General features: G+C 38.3%; 2 protein-coding genes and 1 long non-coding RNA gene across 6 annotated transcripts in view; all 3 read left to right on the top strand.

The window, feature by feature from the left end:
• The window catches only part of LOC307168754, a 2,193-nt gene extending 1,121 nt beyond the window's left edge, over positions 1-1,072 (top strand). The window contains exons 2-4 of the long non-coding RNA XR_013822970.1: positions 147-255; positions 407-563; positions 883-1,072. This is a non-coding gene — a long non-coding RNA (uncharacterized lncRNA). The remainder of the gene's footprint in view (positions 1-146; positions 256-406; positions 564-882) is intronic.
• Positions 1-20,811, top strand: part of LOC307168745 (MAM domain-containing glycosylphosphatidylinositol anchor protein 2) — a 192,416-nt gene that overhangs the window by 21,468 nt on the left and 150,137 nt on the right. The gene's annotated exons all lie outside the window — the stretch shown is intronic.
• Positions 1,528-17,543, top strand: LOC307168747 (uncharacterized protein). Its single transcript, XM_079888983.1, has 11 exons — positions 1,528-1,633; positions 3,489-3,596; positions 4,133-4,240; positions 4,777-4,884; positions 5,421-5,528; positions 6,065-6,172; positions 6,709-6,816; positions 7,229-7,847; positions 11,710-11,777; positions 12,412-12,540; positions 17,329-17,543. The coding sequence occupies exons 1-10, from the start codon at positions 1,595-1,597 to the stop codon at positions 12,523-12,525; spliced, it is 1,488 nt and encodes a 495-aa protein (XP_079745109.1). The 5' UTR covers positions 1,528-1,594; the 3' UTR covers positions 12,526-12,540; positions 17,329-17,543.

Genomic DNA, 20,811 nt, shown 5'->3' on the forward strand with positions numbered 1-20,811 from the left:
CTTGTCTTACATTGATACATACGATATCATTGTAATGCAGTGTTACATTACAATAACATTCTTATCTACTTATTGAACATGCTAGTTTAATTCTGCATGTCTCCCCATTTTCACACTATTATTTATTACAATTTTTTTTCTCTCAGTTTGAAATGCCACCACGAATCAGCCCCCTTAAGGATGCCATGCATCATGTTGTTTCGAAGACTGACAAAACATTCAAATTAGATGTGAAGTATATCAATCCAGTGAAAGGTAAGGTGGTGTGATTTATCATTTAATATTTACCATCATATGCATGTCCTAACCATACTGCTGCCAACTATTGATGTCTTTTTGTGTATTTGGCATCCTTTATCTATAAGATTTTATTTTTGGTGAAAAAAAAAAAATCTGTATTTTGCAGGACGTGGTCTATTCGCAAAGGGTGCCTTTTGCAAAGGTGATTTTGAGTACAGGGGAGATATGATAAATGATGCAGAGCTGCAGAGAAGAAGAACATGTTACCACGCATCCTGTGCTGCATTTATGTTTGATTTCATTTGGCGAGGGAAAACATGGTGGTAAGAAGTCAAGTTGCACCATATTCCTTATGCTAAACCAGGGTCTCTCAAACTCAGTCCTGCAGGGCCACTGTCCTGCACAGTTTAGCTCCAACCCTGATCAAACACACCTGAGCAAACTAATCAATGTCTTCAGGATCACTAGAAACTCACAGCTAGGTGTGTTTGATCAGTTTTGGAGCTAAACTGTGCAGGACAGTGGCCCTCCAGGACTGAGTTTGAGAAACCCTGTGCTAAACTATAGTAAAAAAAGACACTGATTTGGGGTGGTATATTGTAATACTTGTATTCATCCTTTTCTCATGCTTTCATATTTAAGTATTGATGCCTCAAGAGAAGATGGATCGTTTCGGCGGATCGTTATTGATGACCACAAATATCCAAATTGTAAGATGAAGAAAACTGACGTCAATGGAAAGCCTCACCTTTGTCTGTTTGCCCTGGATGACATTAAAGAAGGAGAAGAAATTGCCTATGATTATGGAGGAGAAGACTACCCTTGGAGAACACAAGTATGTTGCAAAGCACACTGTGTACAGAATATATCATTGTTGCAACATGTTAAGCAAGTTGTTGGTTGAATAGATTATAATTTGAATCTATTAGAAATCTATGAATCTAATTATGTCTATAAATGATAAGTTAAGTTACGTTTTAGGTCAGTGTTTCTACCCCACCCCTAAAATTTATACATTTAAAGAGTGAGGTGGTACAGTCTTAGGCCACTTTTCTTTCTGCAAGTTATGTGTGGCATGCAATGGCCTTATTGCAACTTATGGGTGAAATGTAATCACAAAAATAAACTAAAGATTAACTATGTAAAATGAAGACATGTTTTAATTGTAAATGTTTTTGTATTTTTTTTTTTTTTTAATTCTGAAATCATGTGGTATCTGCTTCAGATTTATCTCTTGTGTTTCCATGTTCTAATATCTTGTCATTATGAATGTTGTCTCTTACAGATAACCAGCGTTGCCATTAAAACCAGTGCAGCGAGTGCTTCTGATCCTTCTCTCCAGTCAGAGACTCAGATGGATGATGAATCTGCTCAGATCAACTCTCCTCAACAGGTACGTTCACATTCATCTAGGGATGCAACGATACCATTTTTTTCAGAACCGATCCGATCCGATACCAAAAATTCTGAGTATCGGCCGATACCGATCCGTACCGATACCAGCGCAGTTTTTTTTTAATCAAGTAGAATTTCTATTACTCTGTGTTAAACTGATAAGAACTGAAAAAAAAGAAAAACACCAACAAAAAATATATGATCATAATCTGACATAAATGCTATTATAAACTAGATTAGTGGATAATTCAGCAATAAAATTTAGTCTAGAAAAATCACGAGTGCACAATTAATTGTATAAAATCTGAACATTTTGTGAAAAAAATGTTTAGTGGAGAACAAATTAGAGACAATAAGTGTAACACTAAATCTGGTAAAACTTTACACATTGCTCTTTGTATTGTTGTAAAATACATTCATGAAAAACAAGATAAAAATAGCAATTATTTTATATCCTACTATAAAATTGAGACATTTTTTAAATGTATAGCACAGCTGTTTAATAAGGTAGCAACATAATAGATGGGACAGGACAAGAACGGCTATTAATAATCTTTCATTGCGTCCCTGTATTACGATATGAAAGGCTCCAATACAGTGCGGCCCACAGCGCTTATGCGCATCCCGAGCGCAGAATGATGCTCTTGAAGCAACATGAGTCACAGCGCGCAGCGCGTCGAGTCCGCATTGAAAAGTTTAAAGCACAAAGAAAATACATATGATGCATAGTGTATTATACAGTATCTATCTATGCAATAGTCTATTCAGCATTTTCTTTTAAATTTCAGTTACTGTGCGCGTGAAGAACAAATAGTACCTGACTTTACTCTACTGTTGTGATCTAACAGACACCCGGTGGAAAGTAACATGATTAAGGTACAGCAATAAAGTCCAGCAAGATAAAGTTGTTTTATGTGAAACCATAGACCTTTATCTACAGATCAAGTATAATAATAGTAACATTGAATCATCTTGGAGAGAGTTTCATCGTGTGTTCTGTCATAACCGGACGCGACGCGCTGTTTGAGTGCTGAATGAAGAATGATTGACAGCCGCAGCTGAGGGAAACGTTTACGTGATCTTGAATTTAACACTTAAATATTAATTTATATCTCACATTATACTGTATAATGGCTTCAGAACACTTAAAATATTGTGCACGAAAACTTATGGTGCTTTATAATGTTTGTGGGGCTTAACAATAACACTGAATAGTATACGCACAATATCGGATTTGGATCGGCCTTGTCTGACCGATACCCGATCCGCCAAAAATGGCAGTATCGGAGCCGATTCCGATACTGAGTATCGGATCGGTGCATCCCTACATTCATCACTAAAGATTTAGGTCTACTGTCTCTCTTTGTCATGGTTTAGTGATTTTTAAGCATATTTTGATGCGTATCTGGTGTAAATTAGTAAATTAAACCGTGTAACGACATGTGTCCAGTAGGTTAATGCTAGTGGAGTATTTAGGGCCAGTTTTATCCTTCACAGGGATTTTTTTCTGGATTAATTGTTGCTTTAAAATGGACAGTCACGACGTCCCCACAACACACTTTCAGTCAGTGTTTGAGTTAAAACTTGTGTGTTGAATTTGATGAAACTAGTCCCCATAAGGAACTATAACGTGGTGTGTGAAAGGTCCCCATGAAGGTGTGTGAAAGGTCCCCATGAAGCCGGGTTTTATCCAGATGTGTGTGAGCGCAGACAGGGGTTGACTGGACAGGAATAAATGTTTTAGATGAAGTTGATTTGTCTATTTCTCTGAAATCCTGTGGTATCTGCTTCAGATTTCTCTCTTGTGTTTCCATGTTCTAATATCTTGTCATTATGAATGTTGTCTCTTACAGATAACCAGCGTTGCCATTAAAACCAGTGCAGCGAGTGCTTCTGATCCTTCTCTCCAGTCAGAGACTCAGATGGATGATGAATCTGCTCAGATCAACTCTCCTCAACAGGTACGTTCACATTCATCACTAAAGATTTAGGTCTACTGTCTCTCTTTGTCATGGTTTAGTGATTTTTAGGCATATTTTGATGCGTATCTGGTGTAAATTAGTACATTAAACCGTGTAACGACATGTGTCCTGTAGTTTAGTGCTAGTGGAGTATTTAGGGCCAGTTTTATCCTTCACAGGGAATTATTTTCTAGGTTAATTGTTGCTTTAAAATGGACACTCACGACGTCCCCACAACACACTTTCAGTCAGTGTTTGAGTTCAAACTCATGTGTTGAATTTGATGAAACTAGTCCCCATAAGGAACTATAACATTGTGTGTGAAAGGTCCCCATGAAGGTGTGTGAAAGGTCCCCATGAAGCCGGGTTTTATCCAGATGTGTGTGAGCGCAGACAGGGGTTGACTGGACAGGAATAAATGTTTTAGATGAAGTTGATTTGTCTATTTCTCTGAAATCATGTGGTATCTGCTTCAGATTTCTCTCTTGTGTTTCCATGTTCTAATATCTTGTCATTATGAATGTTGTCTCTTACAGATAACCAGCGTTGCCATTAAAACCAGCGCAGCGAGTGCTTCTGATCCTTCTCTCCAGTCAGAGACTCAGATTGATGATGAATCTGCTCAGATCAACTCTCCTCAACAGGTACGTTCACATTCATCACTAAAGATTTAGGTCTACTGTCTCTCTTTGTCATGGTTTAGTGATTTTTAGGCATATTTTGATGCGTATCTGGTGTAAATTAGTACATTAAACCGTGTAACGACATGTGTCCTGTAGTTTAGTGCTAGTGGAGTATTTAGGGCCAGTTTTATCCTTCACAGGGAATTATTTTCTAGGTTAATTGTTGCTTTAAAATGGACACTCACGACGTCCCCACAACACACTTTCAGTCAGTGTTTGAGTTCAAACTCATGTGTTGAATTTGGTGAAACTAGTCCCCATAAGGAACTATAACGTTGTGTGTGAAAGGTCCCCATGAAGGTGTGTGAAAGGTCCCCATGAAGCCGGGTTTTATCCAGATGTGTGTGAGCGCAGACAGGGGTTGACTGGACAGGAATAAATGTTTTAGATGAAGTTGATTTGTCTCTTTCTATAAAATCATGTGGTATCTGCTTCAGATTTCTCTCTTGTGTTTCCATGTTCTAATATCTTGTCATTATGAATGTTGTCTCTTACAGATAACCAGCGTTGCCATTAAAACCAGCGCAGCGAGTGCTTCTGATCCTTCTCTCCAGTCAGAGACTCAGATGGATGATGAATCTGCTCAGATCAACTCTCCTCAACAGGTACGTTCACATTCATCACTAAAGATTTAGGTCTACTGTCTCTCTTTGTCATGGTTTAGTGATTTTTAGGCATATTTTGATGCGTATCTGGTGTAAATTAGTACATTAAACCGTGTAACGACATGTGTCCTGTAGTTTAGTGCTAGTGGAGTATTTAGGGCCAGTTTTATCCTTCACAGGGAATTATTTTCTAGGTTAATTGTTGCTTTAAAATGGACACTCACGACGTCCCCACAACACACTTTCAGTCAGTGTTTGAGTTCAAACTCATGTGTTGAATTTGATGAAACTAGTCCCCATAAGGAACTATGACATTGTGTGTGAAAGGTCCCCATGAAGGTGTGTGAAAGGTCCCCATGAAGCCGGGTTTTATCCAGATGTGTGTGAGCGCAGACAGGGGTTGACTGGACAGGAATAAATGTTTTAGATGAAGTTGATTTGTCTCTTTCTATAAAATCATGTGGTATCTGCTTCAAATTTTTCTCTTGTGTTTCCATGTTCTAATATCTTGTCATTATGAATGTTGTCTCTTACAGATAACCAGCGTTGCCATTAAAACCAGCGCAGCGAGTGCTTCTGATCCTTCTCTCCAGTCAGAGACTCAGATGGATGATGAATCTGCTCAGATCAACTCTCCTCAACAGGTACGTTCACATTCATCACTAAAGATTTAGGTCTACTGTCTCTCTTTGTCATGGTTTAGTGATTTTTAGGCATATTTTGATGCGTATCTGGTGTAAATTAGTACATTAAACCGTGTAACGACATGTGTCCTGTAGTTTAGTGCTAGTGGAGTATTTAGGGCCAGTTTTATCCTTCACAGGGATTTATTTTCTAGGTTAATTGTTGCTTTAAAATGGACACTCACGACGTCCCCACAACACACTTTCAGTCAGTGTTTGAGTTCAAACTCATGTGTTGAATTTGATGAAACTAGTCCCCATAAGGAACTATAACATTGTGTGTGAAAGGTCCCCATGAAGGTGTGTGAAAGGTCCCCATGAAGCCGGGTTTTATCCAGATGTGTGTGAGCGCAGACAGGGGTTGACTGGACAGGAATAAATGTTTTAGATGAAGTTGATTTGTCTATTTCTCTGAAATCATGTGGTATCTGCTTCAGATTTCTCTCTTGTGTTTCCATGTTCTAATATCTTGTCATTATGAATGTTGTCTCTTACAGATAACCAGCGTTGCCATTAAAACCAGCGCAGCGAGTGCTTCTGATCCTTCTCTCCAGTCAGAGACTCAGATGGATGATGAATCTGCTCAGATCAACTCTCCTCAACAGGTACGTTCACATTCATCACTAAAGATTTAGGTCTACTGTCTCTCTTTGTCATGGTTTAGTGATTTTTAGGCATATTTTGATGCGTATCTGGTGTAAATTAGTACATTAAACCGTGTAACGACATGTGTCCTTTAGTTTAGTGCTAGTGGAGTATTTAGGGCCAGTTTTATCCTTCACAGGGAATTATTTTCTAGGTTAATTGTTGCTTTAAAATGGACACTCACGACGTCCCCACAACACACTTTCAGTCAGTGTTTGAGTTCAAACTCATGTGTTGAATTTGATGAAACTAGTCCCCATAAGGAACTATAACATTGTGTGTGAAAGGTCCCCATGAAGGTGTGTGACAGGTCCCCATGAAGCCGGGTTTTATCCAGATGTGTGTGAGCGCAGACAGGGGTTGACTGGACAGGAATAAATGTTTTAGATGAAGTTGATTTGTCTCTTTCTATAAAATCATGTGGTATCTGCTTCAGATTTCTCTCTTGTGTTTCCATGTTCTAATATCTTGTCATTATGAATGTTGTCTCTTACAGATAACCAGCGTTGCCATTAAAACCAGCGCAGCGAGTGCTTCTGATCCTTCTCTCCAGTCAGAGACTCAGATGGATGATGAATCTGCTCAGATCAACTCTCCTCAACAGGTACGTTCACATTCATCACTAAAGATTTAGGTCTACTGTCTCTCTTTGTCATGGTTTAGTGATTTTTAGGCATATTTTGATGCGTATCTGGTGTAAATTAGTACATTAAACCATGTAACGACATGTGTCCTGTAGTTTAGTGCTAGTGGAGTATTTAGGGCCAGTTTTATCCTTCACAGGGATTTATTTTCTAGGTTAATTGTTGCTTTAAAATGGACACTCACGACGTCCCCACAACACACTTTCAGTCAGTGTTTGAGTTCAAACTTGTGTGTTGAATATGATGAAACTAGTCCCCATAAGGAAATATAACGTTGTGTGTGAAAGGTCCTCATGAAGCTGGTTTTAATCAAGATGTGTGTGTGAGCAAGGTTTGCTGGACAGGAATAATTGTTTTTTTTTTCTGGCAAAGGTGTGTCTAGCCCAGATGATTCTCTTTAACCGGCGCAGGGAAGGAGTGGTTTCGAGCATGCCTTTGTCTGCATTTCTATCAAGAGACACTTCTGATCCACATGAGGATGTGGACTGGGCACTCTCTGAAGTGGAAAACAATCTCTGCAGACACTTCACAAGGGTTATCGCAAGGGGGAAGCGTGGTCGACCAGTTCCAATTCTTCTGACTTCAAAAATGCTATGTGCCTTAGAACTCCTTGTTAAGCAGAGAGAGGCTTGTGGGGTTCTGAAAGACAATTCCTATATGTTTGCAAGACCAGAAGCCATGACATATTTTCGAGGGTCAGACTGCCTCCGTGGCTTTGCAAAGGTGTGTGACGCAAAGTGTCCCAAGTCACTGACAAGACTGCGAAAGCATGCCGCAACCCTTTCAACAGTGCTGAATATGACTGACACCGAGATGGTCCAGCTGGCAAACTTTCTTGGACACGACATAAGAATCCATCATGAGTTCTATCGACTCCCTGAGAAGACCCTGCAACTTGCCAAGATCAGCAAAGTTCTAATGGCTCTTGAGCAAGGAAGATTAGCTGAGTTCCATGGCAAGAACTTGGATGAAATTGGGATAGATCCTGATGGTGTGGTATTTTATTTGACTTTTGTTTGATTTTCTGTTTACCATCTATTAGGGGTGTAACGATACACGTATTCGTATTGAACTGTTTGGTACGATGCTTTCGGTTCTGTGTTCGGTACGCATTTTCAAACCGAACGGGTTCGTTGGACCATTTTTCCTGCCGACCAAAATTTCGTTATTTCAAATGTAGGCAGGTCGCGTGTGGCAAGCGCTCTCGTTATGTAAGAGACGCCGGCGCGACCACAACATTGTCCAACGTCAAATGGCAAACGTAATGCAAGCGGAACGAAACTGCTCGTTATTGTGTGGTTGACGGACCGTTTATCAGTTTGGACCAGTGCAGCGCGAGCTGATCATGATCATACGACACTGTTACTACACAGCGCTAATAAGAGATCCAGTAAAGAAATCATTTGAATTCGCCACAGAAGTAATAACATCGCTGAGAGATCTTGTGAGAAACATTCACATTTCTCCGTTATTAACGGTTCAAACAGCTCTGACGTGGAAACCAGGAGAAACATTGTGCCATAAATGAACTATCCGGTGTCCACAGATGGATTTACCATGGATTTACTGTAGTAACACTAACTGCAACCATGGAAGTTTGGCAGGAATAGTAGGCTATAATGCCTTCAAGTAACATTACGTTGGTTTTATTTTGACATTAAAATAAACTCGATATTACAACAGAAACGTTTAACTCTCTCTTTTCCAGCACTTTAGACACAGTTGCTCCGTTGCGCTTAAAGAAGATTAAAGAAAATAGTCCAACGCCGTGGTACAACGAGCACACTCAGGCCCTTAAGAGAGCAGCCAGAAAAATGGAGCGCAACTGGAAGAAAACAAAACTAGAGGTATTTCGCATTTCATGGAAGGAGAGCTCAATTACTTACAGAGAGGCTTTAAAAGCTGCTAGATCTGCTTATTTTTCAACCCTATTAGAAGAAAATAAACATAATCCTAGGTATTTATTTGAAACGGTGGCTAAACTAACGAAAAATAAAGCTTCAAGCACCGAAGTTTCCAAGCAACACAGCAGTAATGATTTTATGAACTTCTTCACTTATAAGATTGATAATATCAGGGACAAAATTATAACTATGCAACCGTCTACTACAGTATCGCATCAGGCAGTGCATCGTAGTCTCCCTGAGGAAAAATTGGATTAATTCGTTGATATAGGAGAGGAAGAATTTACTAAACTCATTAAATCATCTAAATCTACAACATGTATGTTAGACCCTATACCAACTAAGCTACTGAAAGAAATACTTCCAGAGGTCATAGATCCTCTTCTTAATATCATTAATTCGTCTTTGTCTCTAGGATACGTACCAAAAACCTTTAAGCTGGCTATGATTAAACCGCTTGTTAAAAAAACGCAACTTGATCCTACAGAATTAGTCAATTATAGGCCGATCTCGAATCTACCTTTTCTGTCAAAGATATTAGAAAAGGCAGTATCCTCACAACTGTGTTCCTTTCTTGAAAGAAATGATCTCTGCGAGGATTTCCAGTCAGGATTTAGACCGTACCATAGTACCGAGACAGCTCTCGTTAGAGTCACAAATGATTTGCTCTTATCATCCGATCGTGGTTGTATCTCTCTATTAGTGTTACTCGATCTTAGTGCTGCATTTGACACCATTGACCACAACGTTCTTTTAAATAGATTAGAACATTATGTTGGCATTAGTGGAAATGCACTAGCATGGTTTAAATCATACTTATCTGACCGTTATCAGTTTGTAGCAGTAAATGATGAGATGTCTCATCGATCACAAGTTCAGTATGGCGTACCACAAGGCTCAGTACTAGGACCGCTGCTGTTCACTCTGTACATGCTACCATTAGGAGAAATCATTAGGAAACATGGCATTAGCTTTCACTGTTATGCTGATGATACTCAGCTCTATATTTCTTCAAAACCTAACGAAACTTATCAATTCACAAAATGAACGGAATGCATAGCGGATATAAAAAAATTGGATGACTCGTAATTTCCTACTTCTAAATTCTGAAAAAACAGAGTTTCTAATTATTGGACAAAAAACTTCCTCACGTAATAACCTAGAATACTATCTAACACTTGATGGCTGCTCTAAGTCTTCGTCGTCGGTTAGGAACCTGGGTGTGCTCTTTGATACCAATCTTTCATTTGAAAGTCACGTGTCTAGTATCTGTAAAACTGCATTTTTCCATTTAAAAATATATCTAAATTACACCATATGCTCTCATTGACAAATGCGGAACAATTAGTTCATGCGTTCATGACCTCAAGGCTAGATTATTGTAATGCTCTACTGGGTGGTTGTCCTGCACGCTTAATAAACAAACTACAGCTGGTCCAAAACGCAGCAGCTCGAGTTCTTACTAGAACCAGGAAGTATGACCATATTAGCCCGGTTCTGTCAAAACTGCATTGGCTCCCTATTAAACATCGCATAAATTTTAAAATATTGCTGATCACTTACAAAGCACTAAATGGTTTAGCTCCGCAGTACTTGAGCGAGCTCTTAACGCATTATAGTCCGTCACGTCTATTGCGATCTCAAAATTCCGGCCAGTTACTAATACCTAGAATATCAAAATCGACTGCTGGCGGTAGATCCTTTTCCTATTTAGCACCAAAACTCTGGAACAGTCTTCCTACCATTGTCCGGGAAGCAGACACACTCTGTCAGTTCAAAGCTAGACTAAAGACACATCTCTTTGACCTAGCTTTCACATAATACATTATAGACTTCTATAATTTAATGTTAGGCTGCATATATTAGGTCAGCCGGAACCGGGAACACTTCCCAAAAATCCTGATGTACTCGTTACATCATGAGAAGAATGGCATCTACGCTAATTTTAGTGTCTGTGTTTATCCCGAGGTTTTCCTGCAGCCTGCCGGATCCAGGCCGTATCCAGATCTGACGAATGACTTTCGCCTGGACCGATGACAACGCAGTGCTGAAGTGCCAACTAGTCTCTCCCTATGGAGGATCCCACTACCACTCTACAGATAAGGCGTTGTCGGGAAAGGCGTTGTTCGTTTCGCGTTCCTACCCCAAAGCAACAAAATAAAATAAAATTCTTTATCAAAATTTATAAGGAAAGACAAGTACTTTGTTTAGGCTTGGCTTGTAGGGAATTCCTAACCTGCGTATATTCAAACGCACATATCTATAGAACCCATTCTAAATGCGCATGTGAACGCCATCAGCGTTTCTCACAGGTTCGCGTTTAAAGTCTGTGTAGAGGGAATGGTGTCGTCTTAGCGGCTACATTGCTTGATCGTTGCGACGGAAGCAAATCAATCAAAACTAACTTTAGATGGAAATAACTTAACTCTGCTGTAAAGCCGAAACAATCTCTGTTTCCTTAAATTATAAGCTTATCTCTGTAAAGCTGCTTTGAGACAATCTACATTGTTAAAAGCGCTATATAAATGAAGATGACTTGACTTGACATTGTAAATACAATTGCTGCCCTCAAATGTTAATCTGAACTAAAATAAACCTTTGTTTATAACTACTACAATATTACATTTCACTTTTTCCAAGGAGCGTTTTGTTTTATATGCTCCTAAGAAGAGTCAATTATAGCTCCAGAATTGCTCAAAGTAAAAAAAAATCATACTTTATGATGTTAGTTTTAATAAAAAAAAGAATAAAAAAATTAAATCAAGGAAATTACTCTGGCATTTTTTTTCTTTTTGCTGTATCAAAAACGTACCGAACCGTGACACAAGTGTATCGTATTGAACTGAAACGTAAATTTTGTGAACCGTTACACCCCTACCATCTATTCGTATACCAGGTGTTTACGATCCATTATATACCATTGTTAAGCTGTACTTTGAACTTCCACAGAAACGTTATTGACTGTGATGAGGAAGACGGGAGCATACAAGAGGGACACTGTTCATCTACTGTTGACGGTTTGTATTACTGTCAAAATACACTACTACATTTTGCAGTTATTCATAATTTTCAGTCACGTAACTTGTGAAGACCTGACAGACAAAAATATTGTTCTAACATCATAGCCAACATTAAAGAAGATGCTTCAGTATGCTGAACAAATGTTGTTTTTTTTGACGAAACGGCTCATTGTGTAATGAATCAAATGCCTCCAAGCTATTCTTCAACTAAATTACACTAAACATTCATTCTGGAGTGAATATTTTTTTGTGAGTTTACTACCATAAAAAATATATTTCATAGGAGAAACTTGTACATTTTTCATTTTTCATAAAACACTAGCTGATCTGCTCTCTTCTCGTGTTGGTTGTGTCATGGCACAAAACGAATCATGTCAGATGATTAAGACATGAAATAAAATGGTTATACTCAATTTACTTGCACTTATATTTGATTAAATGTCTGCTGGAAAGATGTAGTTCAATTATACTTGCAATAATGAACAATTGCACAGGTTTAGGGTTTATTGTACTTTAATGATTTTAAATAATTAGTGCATAAGTGTGACAAATAACAGTGTATTGTCAGCATTCTATAGTACATTTAAATTGTATCTTTCTGAAAATGTTGAACTTTGATTATTTTCCATAGAACCATCAGCAGAGGTGGCACTTCCTCCTACCAAGAGGAATGACATGCCGCCACCACCCAAGAGACCCAGACCACCATCAGATGAAGAGATGCCTACAGGAGCCAGTGCTGTGAGGCCTTCTTCCAAAGGTGAACTCTTTACACATTTCTTAGACTAAATTAGACCCTTTAGGAGCACTTTAACACCCAGATCTCAGACCAGGGGCCTCATTTATAAAACTGTGCGTAGGAACCTTACTAAAAGTGTACGTGCGCCCGAAAGCCAAAAATGGCGTACGCAAAAAAATATTCAGACTTATAAAACCGTGCGTACGCCAGAACCTGCGCAGAATTCACTTTATAAATCCCAGTCAGCGGAAGATTGTGCGTACATGCATCTCCACCCGAAATAACCATATGTGGAGCTTACGACGCCTAGTTTTACTATGCAGATCCTCATCTACATATCATTTGACTACATAACTGAGGGAAGGAGGTTGTTCCCCAAAATCTCGCAATACATGGCCCCGGTCATCCTCTCCTTAATACAGTGCAGTCGCCCTGTCCCATGTGCAGAAAAACACCCCCAAAGCATGATGCTACCACCCCCATGCTTCACAGTAGGGATGGTGTTCTTGGGATGGTACTCATCATTCTTCTTCCTCCAAACACGTTTAGTGGAATTATGACCAAAAAGTTCTATTTTGGTCTCATCTGATCACATGACTTTCTCCCATGACTCCTCTGGATCATCCAAATGGTCATTGGCAAACTTAAGACGGGCCTTGACATGTGCTGGTTTAAGCAGGGGAACCTTCCGTGCCATGCATGATTTCAAACCATGACGTCTTAGTGTATTACCAACAGTAACCTTGGAAACGGTGGTCCCAGCTCTTTTTAGGTCATTGACCAGCTCCTCCCGTGTAGTTCTGGGCTGATTTCTCACCTTTCTTAGGATCATTGAGACCCCACGAGGTGAGATCTTGCATGGAGCCCCAGTCCGAGGGAGATTGACAGTCATGTTGCTCAGGAACCCATCTGTAGTTGTTTAGAGGGTTACTTGGTTGATGCTAGAATCTACTAGGTGTTTTGTGGCACTAGTAGGAACTGTAGCTGTTCTAAAAATGAAAACACCGAATCAGTAATAACTAGCCTAACCCCTGGAGCAGTTTGAGTGGATGGATGCATAAAAATAACTTGCAGCCAAGACATTGATCCTAATATATTTTCCTTTTCTCCAATGACCATTTCAGGCCAAGTGACTGAATGTAAAAATCACTGTTTGATTGACAGTGTAATTCTATTTATAGGTAGAGTGCAAATTAATTTCTCTTGCAATATAGATGCTGACATAAATACTAGGGCTGCCCTCGACTAAAGTTTTTTTTTTTCTAGTCGACTAGTAGTCGTTCATTAAGCTATTAGTCAACTAATCGCATTTTTATATTAATAAGCCATAACTCATAATAATGAGCCTTTAATTGCCTATATAATACATAGCCTAATTAGCGATCAAGCGCACACTTAAAGTTCCGCAGCGCACCGGCAAAAATAATGATTGAGTGTGTCTTGTGTCAGAAGGAGACTGTCTAAACAAACATTGTAATAATTTATTGATATTCTCGGCTGCAGAGATTAAGTCGATGATACAGACTCGTCATCTCCGCAGTGACTCGCATTTCATACGGATTACATAATCTGAGTATTTATTTTCCACTTGAATTGATTCGTTTAAAAGCAGACATTTCAAGCTTTCTATAGATATATTTCTCACGTGTGAGGCAGGGTGGGAATTATGTAATTTTAGGGGCAAGGCCATTTGGCCTCCACCTTTTCTTTTTTTTTTAGGGGCACCAAGGCCATATGACAGGGCACAAAGGCCATTGAGTACAATTCGATGGTTTTCCCATTCAGATTGATACCATAACATCCTAATTTGGAATAAGACATGGATTATGACTTTTTTAATAAAAAAAAACATTTTTTAATGAGAGAGAGAGAGCGCCATTACATCCAGAAGGTATACACCCTCACACAACAATAGAAACAACATAAATGCCAATAAAAGCATTCAGAAACAACACAAATGCCAATAAAAGCATTCAAAATATTCATTCAGTCCTCTATATCATGTGAGTGTGAGAGAGAGAACCATTCCATCCAGAAGGTATACACCCTCACAATCATTATTGCTCAGCGCTCAACGCAGTTTGCTTCGCGCTCCACTCAAATCGCCCCCCGCTCGCTCCAAAAAAGGAAAAAAATCTACATGTATATCACTTGTAGCGGTCCCCAAGCTTTTTTGCGCCACAGATCGGTTTAATATCAGACAATATTTTCACGGACCAGCCTTAAAGGTGTGGCGGATAAATACAACAAAATAAAATGATACGAACGGCATAAAACCTGGGGTATTTTTTTTAGCCTATAATAATAAACGTGAATCCAATGTGTGGGCCTACTAGCAACTTTATTAGCAGCATCCTCTAACATCGCGCCTAAAAACAACTGAGAAAGTCTGAACACAAACAAAATGCCCCCAAAAGAAAAGAATCTCTATGTTTTCGGTGCTGATGCGATGTAAGGGTGGCGCTGCTGCCAATAAAGCACCTAAAAGCTGTCACAACGAACCGGCAAAATTAATGATTATGAATATGTAAAATATAGCAGGAGACATTTTAATTGTTTACTAATAAACCAGTTTTTTTTTTTTTTTATGTCTGTGTCGGCTGGAAAGATGCTGACTCGCGATCTTCGCAGTAGTGAACGCGCCAGAGAGAATTGCACATTTCATACGGATTACATAAGAGAGAAGTCTGTTTTCTTTCGTTTTGAATTGTTCTGTTTAAAAGTAGACATTTCAAGCTTTATATATATGTCTCAGGTCTGTGAGGCAAGTAGGCTATACTTGTCTGTAACATTGTGGTTTTTTTTTTTTTGTGAAATAAATTTCTAAATAAATGCGACTTATAGTCCAGTGCGACTTAGGCTAGGCCTATACTGTATGTGTTTTTTCTTCTTCATGGCGCATTTTTTGACTGTTGCGATTTATACTCCGGAGCGACTTATTAATAGTAGGCTACATAATGGTTTGGAGTTTTTGAACTCCATTATTGAGCTGAGTTTTGACTGAAAATAGTCTACTGTTGATGACTGTGCAAGACAGATGGATTCAGGGTCAGGCTTGACTAAGCATGCATCAGACTCGTGGTGTGAGCGGAGCGAAACTGGAGCGGGAAATAGGGCGACGCTCTGTCCTTTTGAAATTGCCGCTCTGCGCTCTGTCCAAGATCCGCCCGCTCGCGCTCCCCGCTCGCTCCCGCTCCACTCCGCTCACATGCTCTGCTTTATACATGGAACTTGGACAGGGCCAGGGCACACAGGCCACTGTGGCCGTACGATGATTTTTTTTTCACGGGGCATGAAGGCCAAAGTGTAGGGCAACGGCGGCCATGGCCGCGGTATAATTCCCACCCTGGTGTGAGGCGAGTATACACTGAGTTTCGGCTCATTTCTGTGATGCTCAAGTTCACTGAGACAGCAGAAAGCACATCCTGATTGTTTTCATTATTTTACAAAGCACAACATTTTGTAGTTATTGTGAGTTTACAGAAATAAGAGTTGAACCTTTACAGTTTGCATTACTCTGTCCTTTTATTCATACAGATAAGAGTATTGAAAGTTAAATGATCGCGCCGGCGCCTGTATGTCCTGCGACTAACCGACTAATAAAAGACCTAATAAATAATAATTATAAAAGACCTAATAAATAATAATAATAATAATAGTCGCTTTGGTGCATTTCTCACATCACTATTTACATTTGCACAACAGTTAGTTCAACCTCCACAACATTTAGTCATTTGTGCACATCATAGTAGCAGTTTCTCATTCCTTCCAACAAACTGCAAATGCTTTTGGACATGCATCTATTGCTTTCATACAACTCTCTGCTGTTTTATAACATTATCATTTGCTTATGTCATGTCAGTCAAAATTAACTATACTTGTGAATGCTGAATAGTCATTCCATATAAAACTAATAGTCCTCATTTCATTGCTTGAGTCATTACATACAAAAATGTTGAACTAGTTATCAAAATCTGTCAAGCAAATTTTACACTTTTTTTTTAATTATTATTATTATTTTTCTGAAAATGCCTCCTAAATTGAATAATTTCTCTCAGGTGAATCTCAGCTTTCACTAATGAGGAACATCTGGATGTGCATGAATGATTACAGTACTATGTACTGTATGTTGTATGTTCAGTTCCAATATGTACTGCAATATTGTTTACAGTTGTGCATAGCTCTATGCATAGCTGTATTTATTTCATTTGCACAATGCTGTGAACAAATTAGAATTGCAAAGAGCATATGCAGTAAAAATGTGAAACATACATATTCAGTGTCTTGTACTCTGTTACCTCACTAAATACAGTAATGTGTAACTTTACTGTATTTTTCAAATGGCTGTTCAAATAGTATATAGTGCTATCTTGAGCATGTACAGGTAGTGTTACCAAGATCTGACTTTTTTGCAATGGAAAACATTTACAGAATAAACTGTCATAATGAAAACATAACCAAGCCATTTGACTATCTTGTTCATAAACAATGGTATCAGGACTTTTCATCTTGATGACACTGACACTTTCATTGACATGAATACTTGCTTTTGAGGAATGAGCTATCCATTTTGAGCAAGTGATACGCTTTTGCAGGTTATCAACTAGGTTTTGCAGTTTGTACTAATTGTTCTGAGAACTGCTTTAACTGTTGTGCAAATGTAAATAGTGATGTGAGAAATGCACCAAAGCGACTGAGAAAAACTGTAATAACCAGACCTAATAAATACTGATAATAGGATTCAGAACTTCGGATTGGAATTCCAGCACACACTTTATCATTTCAATTGTTTTTTCTGTCCACTTTTAGGTAAAAGTACCCAGAAGACACCCTGGCAGCAGACAGAGGTGCAGGCGGTGAAAAGGCACATGAAGCGATTCATCACATTCATCACATCGTTCATTGTACAAGCAAAGAGCGACTGTGACAAATGTTTAAAAGCTGAACCAGAAGCACTGAAGAACCGCGATTTGAAGACCGTAAAGTTTTACATTTATTAGTAGTGAATAAATGTGTTGAAGCTCAATTAGTAGTAGATTTTGTTTTATTTTTTATAAGTATCAGGTGAATGAGTAGCAGCTGATGCTGGGAGGTTGGCCGAAAAAATTACAATTATAGAAAGAATAGTTTGAAGTGGAAAGGTTTAAATGTTTGACCTGTGGGTATGAAATGGGTTGGAAAATATCCAGACAATAATTCATTACTTGCATGCAGTCCTTTGTTGCAGTGAAAAAGTTCTCCATTCACATATAATCCACTTCAATCACACTAATATTCCAATCAATTGTAAGAACAATCAATCGATCCAAACAAATATTCTGCATGTTGAGGAGATGATTACAAGCACAACACTAGGGCCTGGTTTCACAGACAGGATTTAGATTAAACCAGGATTAGGCCTTTAGTTCAGTTAGGACATTTAAGTAGCTTTTATAAACGTGTCTTAGAAATAAGCATTACTGGTGTGCATCTTGAGACAAAACAATGGCACTTGGACACAAAGGACTTAATTTAAGATGTGCTTTCAGTTAAAACGGCTTAAACACACACTTTAGTCTGAGACTATCTTAAGGCTGGTCTGTGAAACTGGCCATAGGTGTTCTATGCAAGAGTGAAGCTTGGTTGTAGATTGAACCCATTTTTTTTAAGGGCAAATGGACAAATGCAATCTGAGGAATTACTTCGTATAAATGCCTATTATTTGTCATTAGTAATATATTTCTTGTTCTATCTAGGTCCCCACAAATCAAAAGGGGAAGTTGTGTGAATTATGCAAATTAAGTCCCCACAAATCAAATAGGAGGTTGTGTGAATTATGCAAATTAGGTCCCCACAAATCTAATGGGAGGTTGTGTGAATTATGCAAATATTATGCAAAGTTGGTCCCTATAAGACATGTCAACTCGATTTTTCAAAAGTCCCCATAACGCATGGTCAAATCATTACTTCATCAATTCAGATATCTGAAGGCGTGTATAAGTTATCAAAGCTATGGTAAGTATCCCTAATTTTTTTCATACCTCTAGAACCTTTAGAAAGGGTGGTCCCCACAAGTGATGATCATAAAGTTGGTCCCCATTCAGCATGGAAACCAGTGTGTGTGTGTGTGTGTGTGTGTGTGTGTGTGTGAGTGAGTGAGAGTGAGAGTGTGTGTGTGTGTGTGTGTGTGTGTGTGTGTGTGTGTGTGTGTGTGTGTGTGAGAGTGAGAGTGAGATGTGTGTGTGTGTGTGTGTGTGTGTGTGTGTGTGTGTGTGTGTGTGTGTGTGTGTGTGTGTGTGTGTCAGAAGGAAGCCCCTGCAGGAATATGATTTAATGATGTTCTTGTGAAGGTGTTCTGCGTCGGACTCATATTAATATGCACTGACTCCTGCATGCGACAGAAATGATCAGGATGTCTCGTCATGGATCATAAAATCCCCCAAGGTGCCTTTCACTCGTCTGACACTGAGCGCACATCCGTCCCTATATTATAAATCACAGCGTTTCCATAATGAAAAATGTCTTTATTGCATCGCTGAAGACAGAACTGCATTAAAATCCGGCCGTGTTTAAAGGTTACACGTGAGAGACGGCCTGGTTCGCATGTCTGTATGTTGTCATTAAAATATGAACTACATATTTTAGAATATTCACCGTTTATCACTGAGAAGCTTCAGACAGTGTGTGCTGTGTAAAGCTGGAGCTCTTCACGTGGCGGTCAAAAATGACTGATTGTTTTTTTGTCAATGAAATTAATGTACTATATTTTAGTTTGATAATGTTTTTTTATTTATTATTTTGTATTTTTTTAGACTAAATTATATTTACGCTGTATTTATAATCCACTTATTCACTTTTTGAGCATAGACCTTAAACTTAAACTGTGGTAAATCTTGAACGCTTTAGAGCGACAGACTGAAGTTTGATCTCTGTTCAAAGACTACACTTGGCAGATTATTGCTGAAGTGAAGAAAGTTTAAAAGAGTGAACTTAAAAAAAGTTACAGAATTTTACGTTTATTGTTATGAAAAATGCACAAAAATAATATTTTCAATTTTTATATGAAATATTTATTTTAAAATCATGTTTTACTCTAAAACTGCAAGAAAATCAAAACAATAAACCTAAACAAGTTGTGTTCCACATTTGAGTTTGATATCTCAGTAAATGATCTTTCAGTGAGAGTGTGTTCGGCTGCAGTACCAAACGCTTCCACTAGAGGAAACTCGTCTCCATTCATTTCCAATGCCTCATTTTAGACCGCGAGGAGCACAAGTGTGACTATTTTTTGTAAACCTGTTCGAATCATGTCCATGTTTTATTTGTGTTCACACAGCAAGTGCCAAAACCATTACCAAGTTTCGTACCATTCCAATAAAGGAAAAAATTCTATAAAAAACTAAACGTAAAATGTTTTATTAAAAAATGACCAGCGAGTGTGTGTGTGTGTGTGTGGAGCGAGTGTGTGGAGCGAGTCTGTGGAGCGAGTGTGTGTGTGTGTGTGTGTGTGTGTTTGCTGGCTCTGTTTACCTCTCTCTCACACCAGTATAAGCTGAACATGAACTTTAACCCTGTTTGTGATATTCTGAATGTTCTGATCCAGTCTGACCTCTGACCTGTTACGCTGAATCATAATCATAATCATAATCATACACTGTTGGCTCGCTGGCCAGAGGAGAAGTGAGACTGAGTCTGGTTTCTCCATTCTGTCACTGATGGAGTGATGAAGATGCTCTGGATGACAGTGTGAATGAGACTTATGAAGGCCTTCAGACTAATTCTTAGTTATTTTTTTCATTATTTTTCATTATTTATTTTTTATCATTCATTCATTCATTCTTATTTATTTTTATTTTTATTTAGTCATTTGTTCAGTTTTATTCATTCATTCATTCTTATTTATTTATTTATTTTCATTCATTCATTCTTAGTTATTTTCATCCATTCATTCTTATTTATTCATTATATTATTTTTTATTTATTTACTATTTACTTATTCATTTTTATTTATTAATTTAGTCATTTACTCATTTTTATTTACTTATTTTATCATTTATCGTATTATTTATTTATTATTCTTTCATTCTTATTTTTATTCATTGTTATTTATTTTAGTAATTTATTCGTTTTTATTCATTCATTCATTCATTCATTCATTCATTCATTCATTTTATTTATTTATTTATGTCACATCCACCGTCTGTCTTCCTCATCTGTCTCTGCACTACACTCCCCAGAATCCTCCTTGGCGCACACCTGCACTCACTCTCCTCTAAGTAGTTATCACCGTCACCTGGATCCCATCACCAGCTC

Source organism: Squalius cephalus, assembly GCF_949319135.1.
Source record: "Squalius cephalus genome assembly, chromosome: 12".
NCBI lineage: Eukaryota > Metazoa > Chordata > Actinopteri > Cypriniformes > Leuciscidae > Squalius > Squalius cephalus.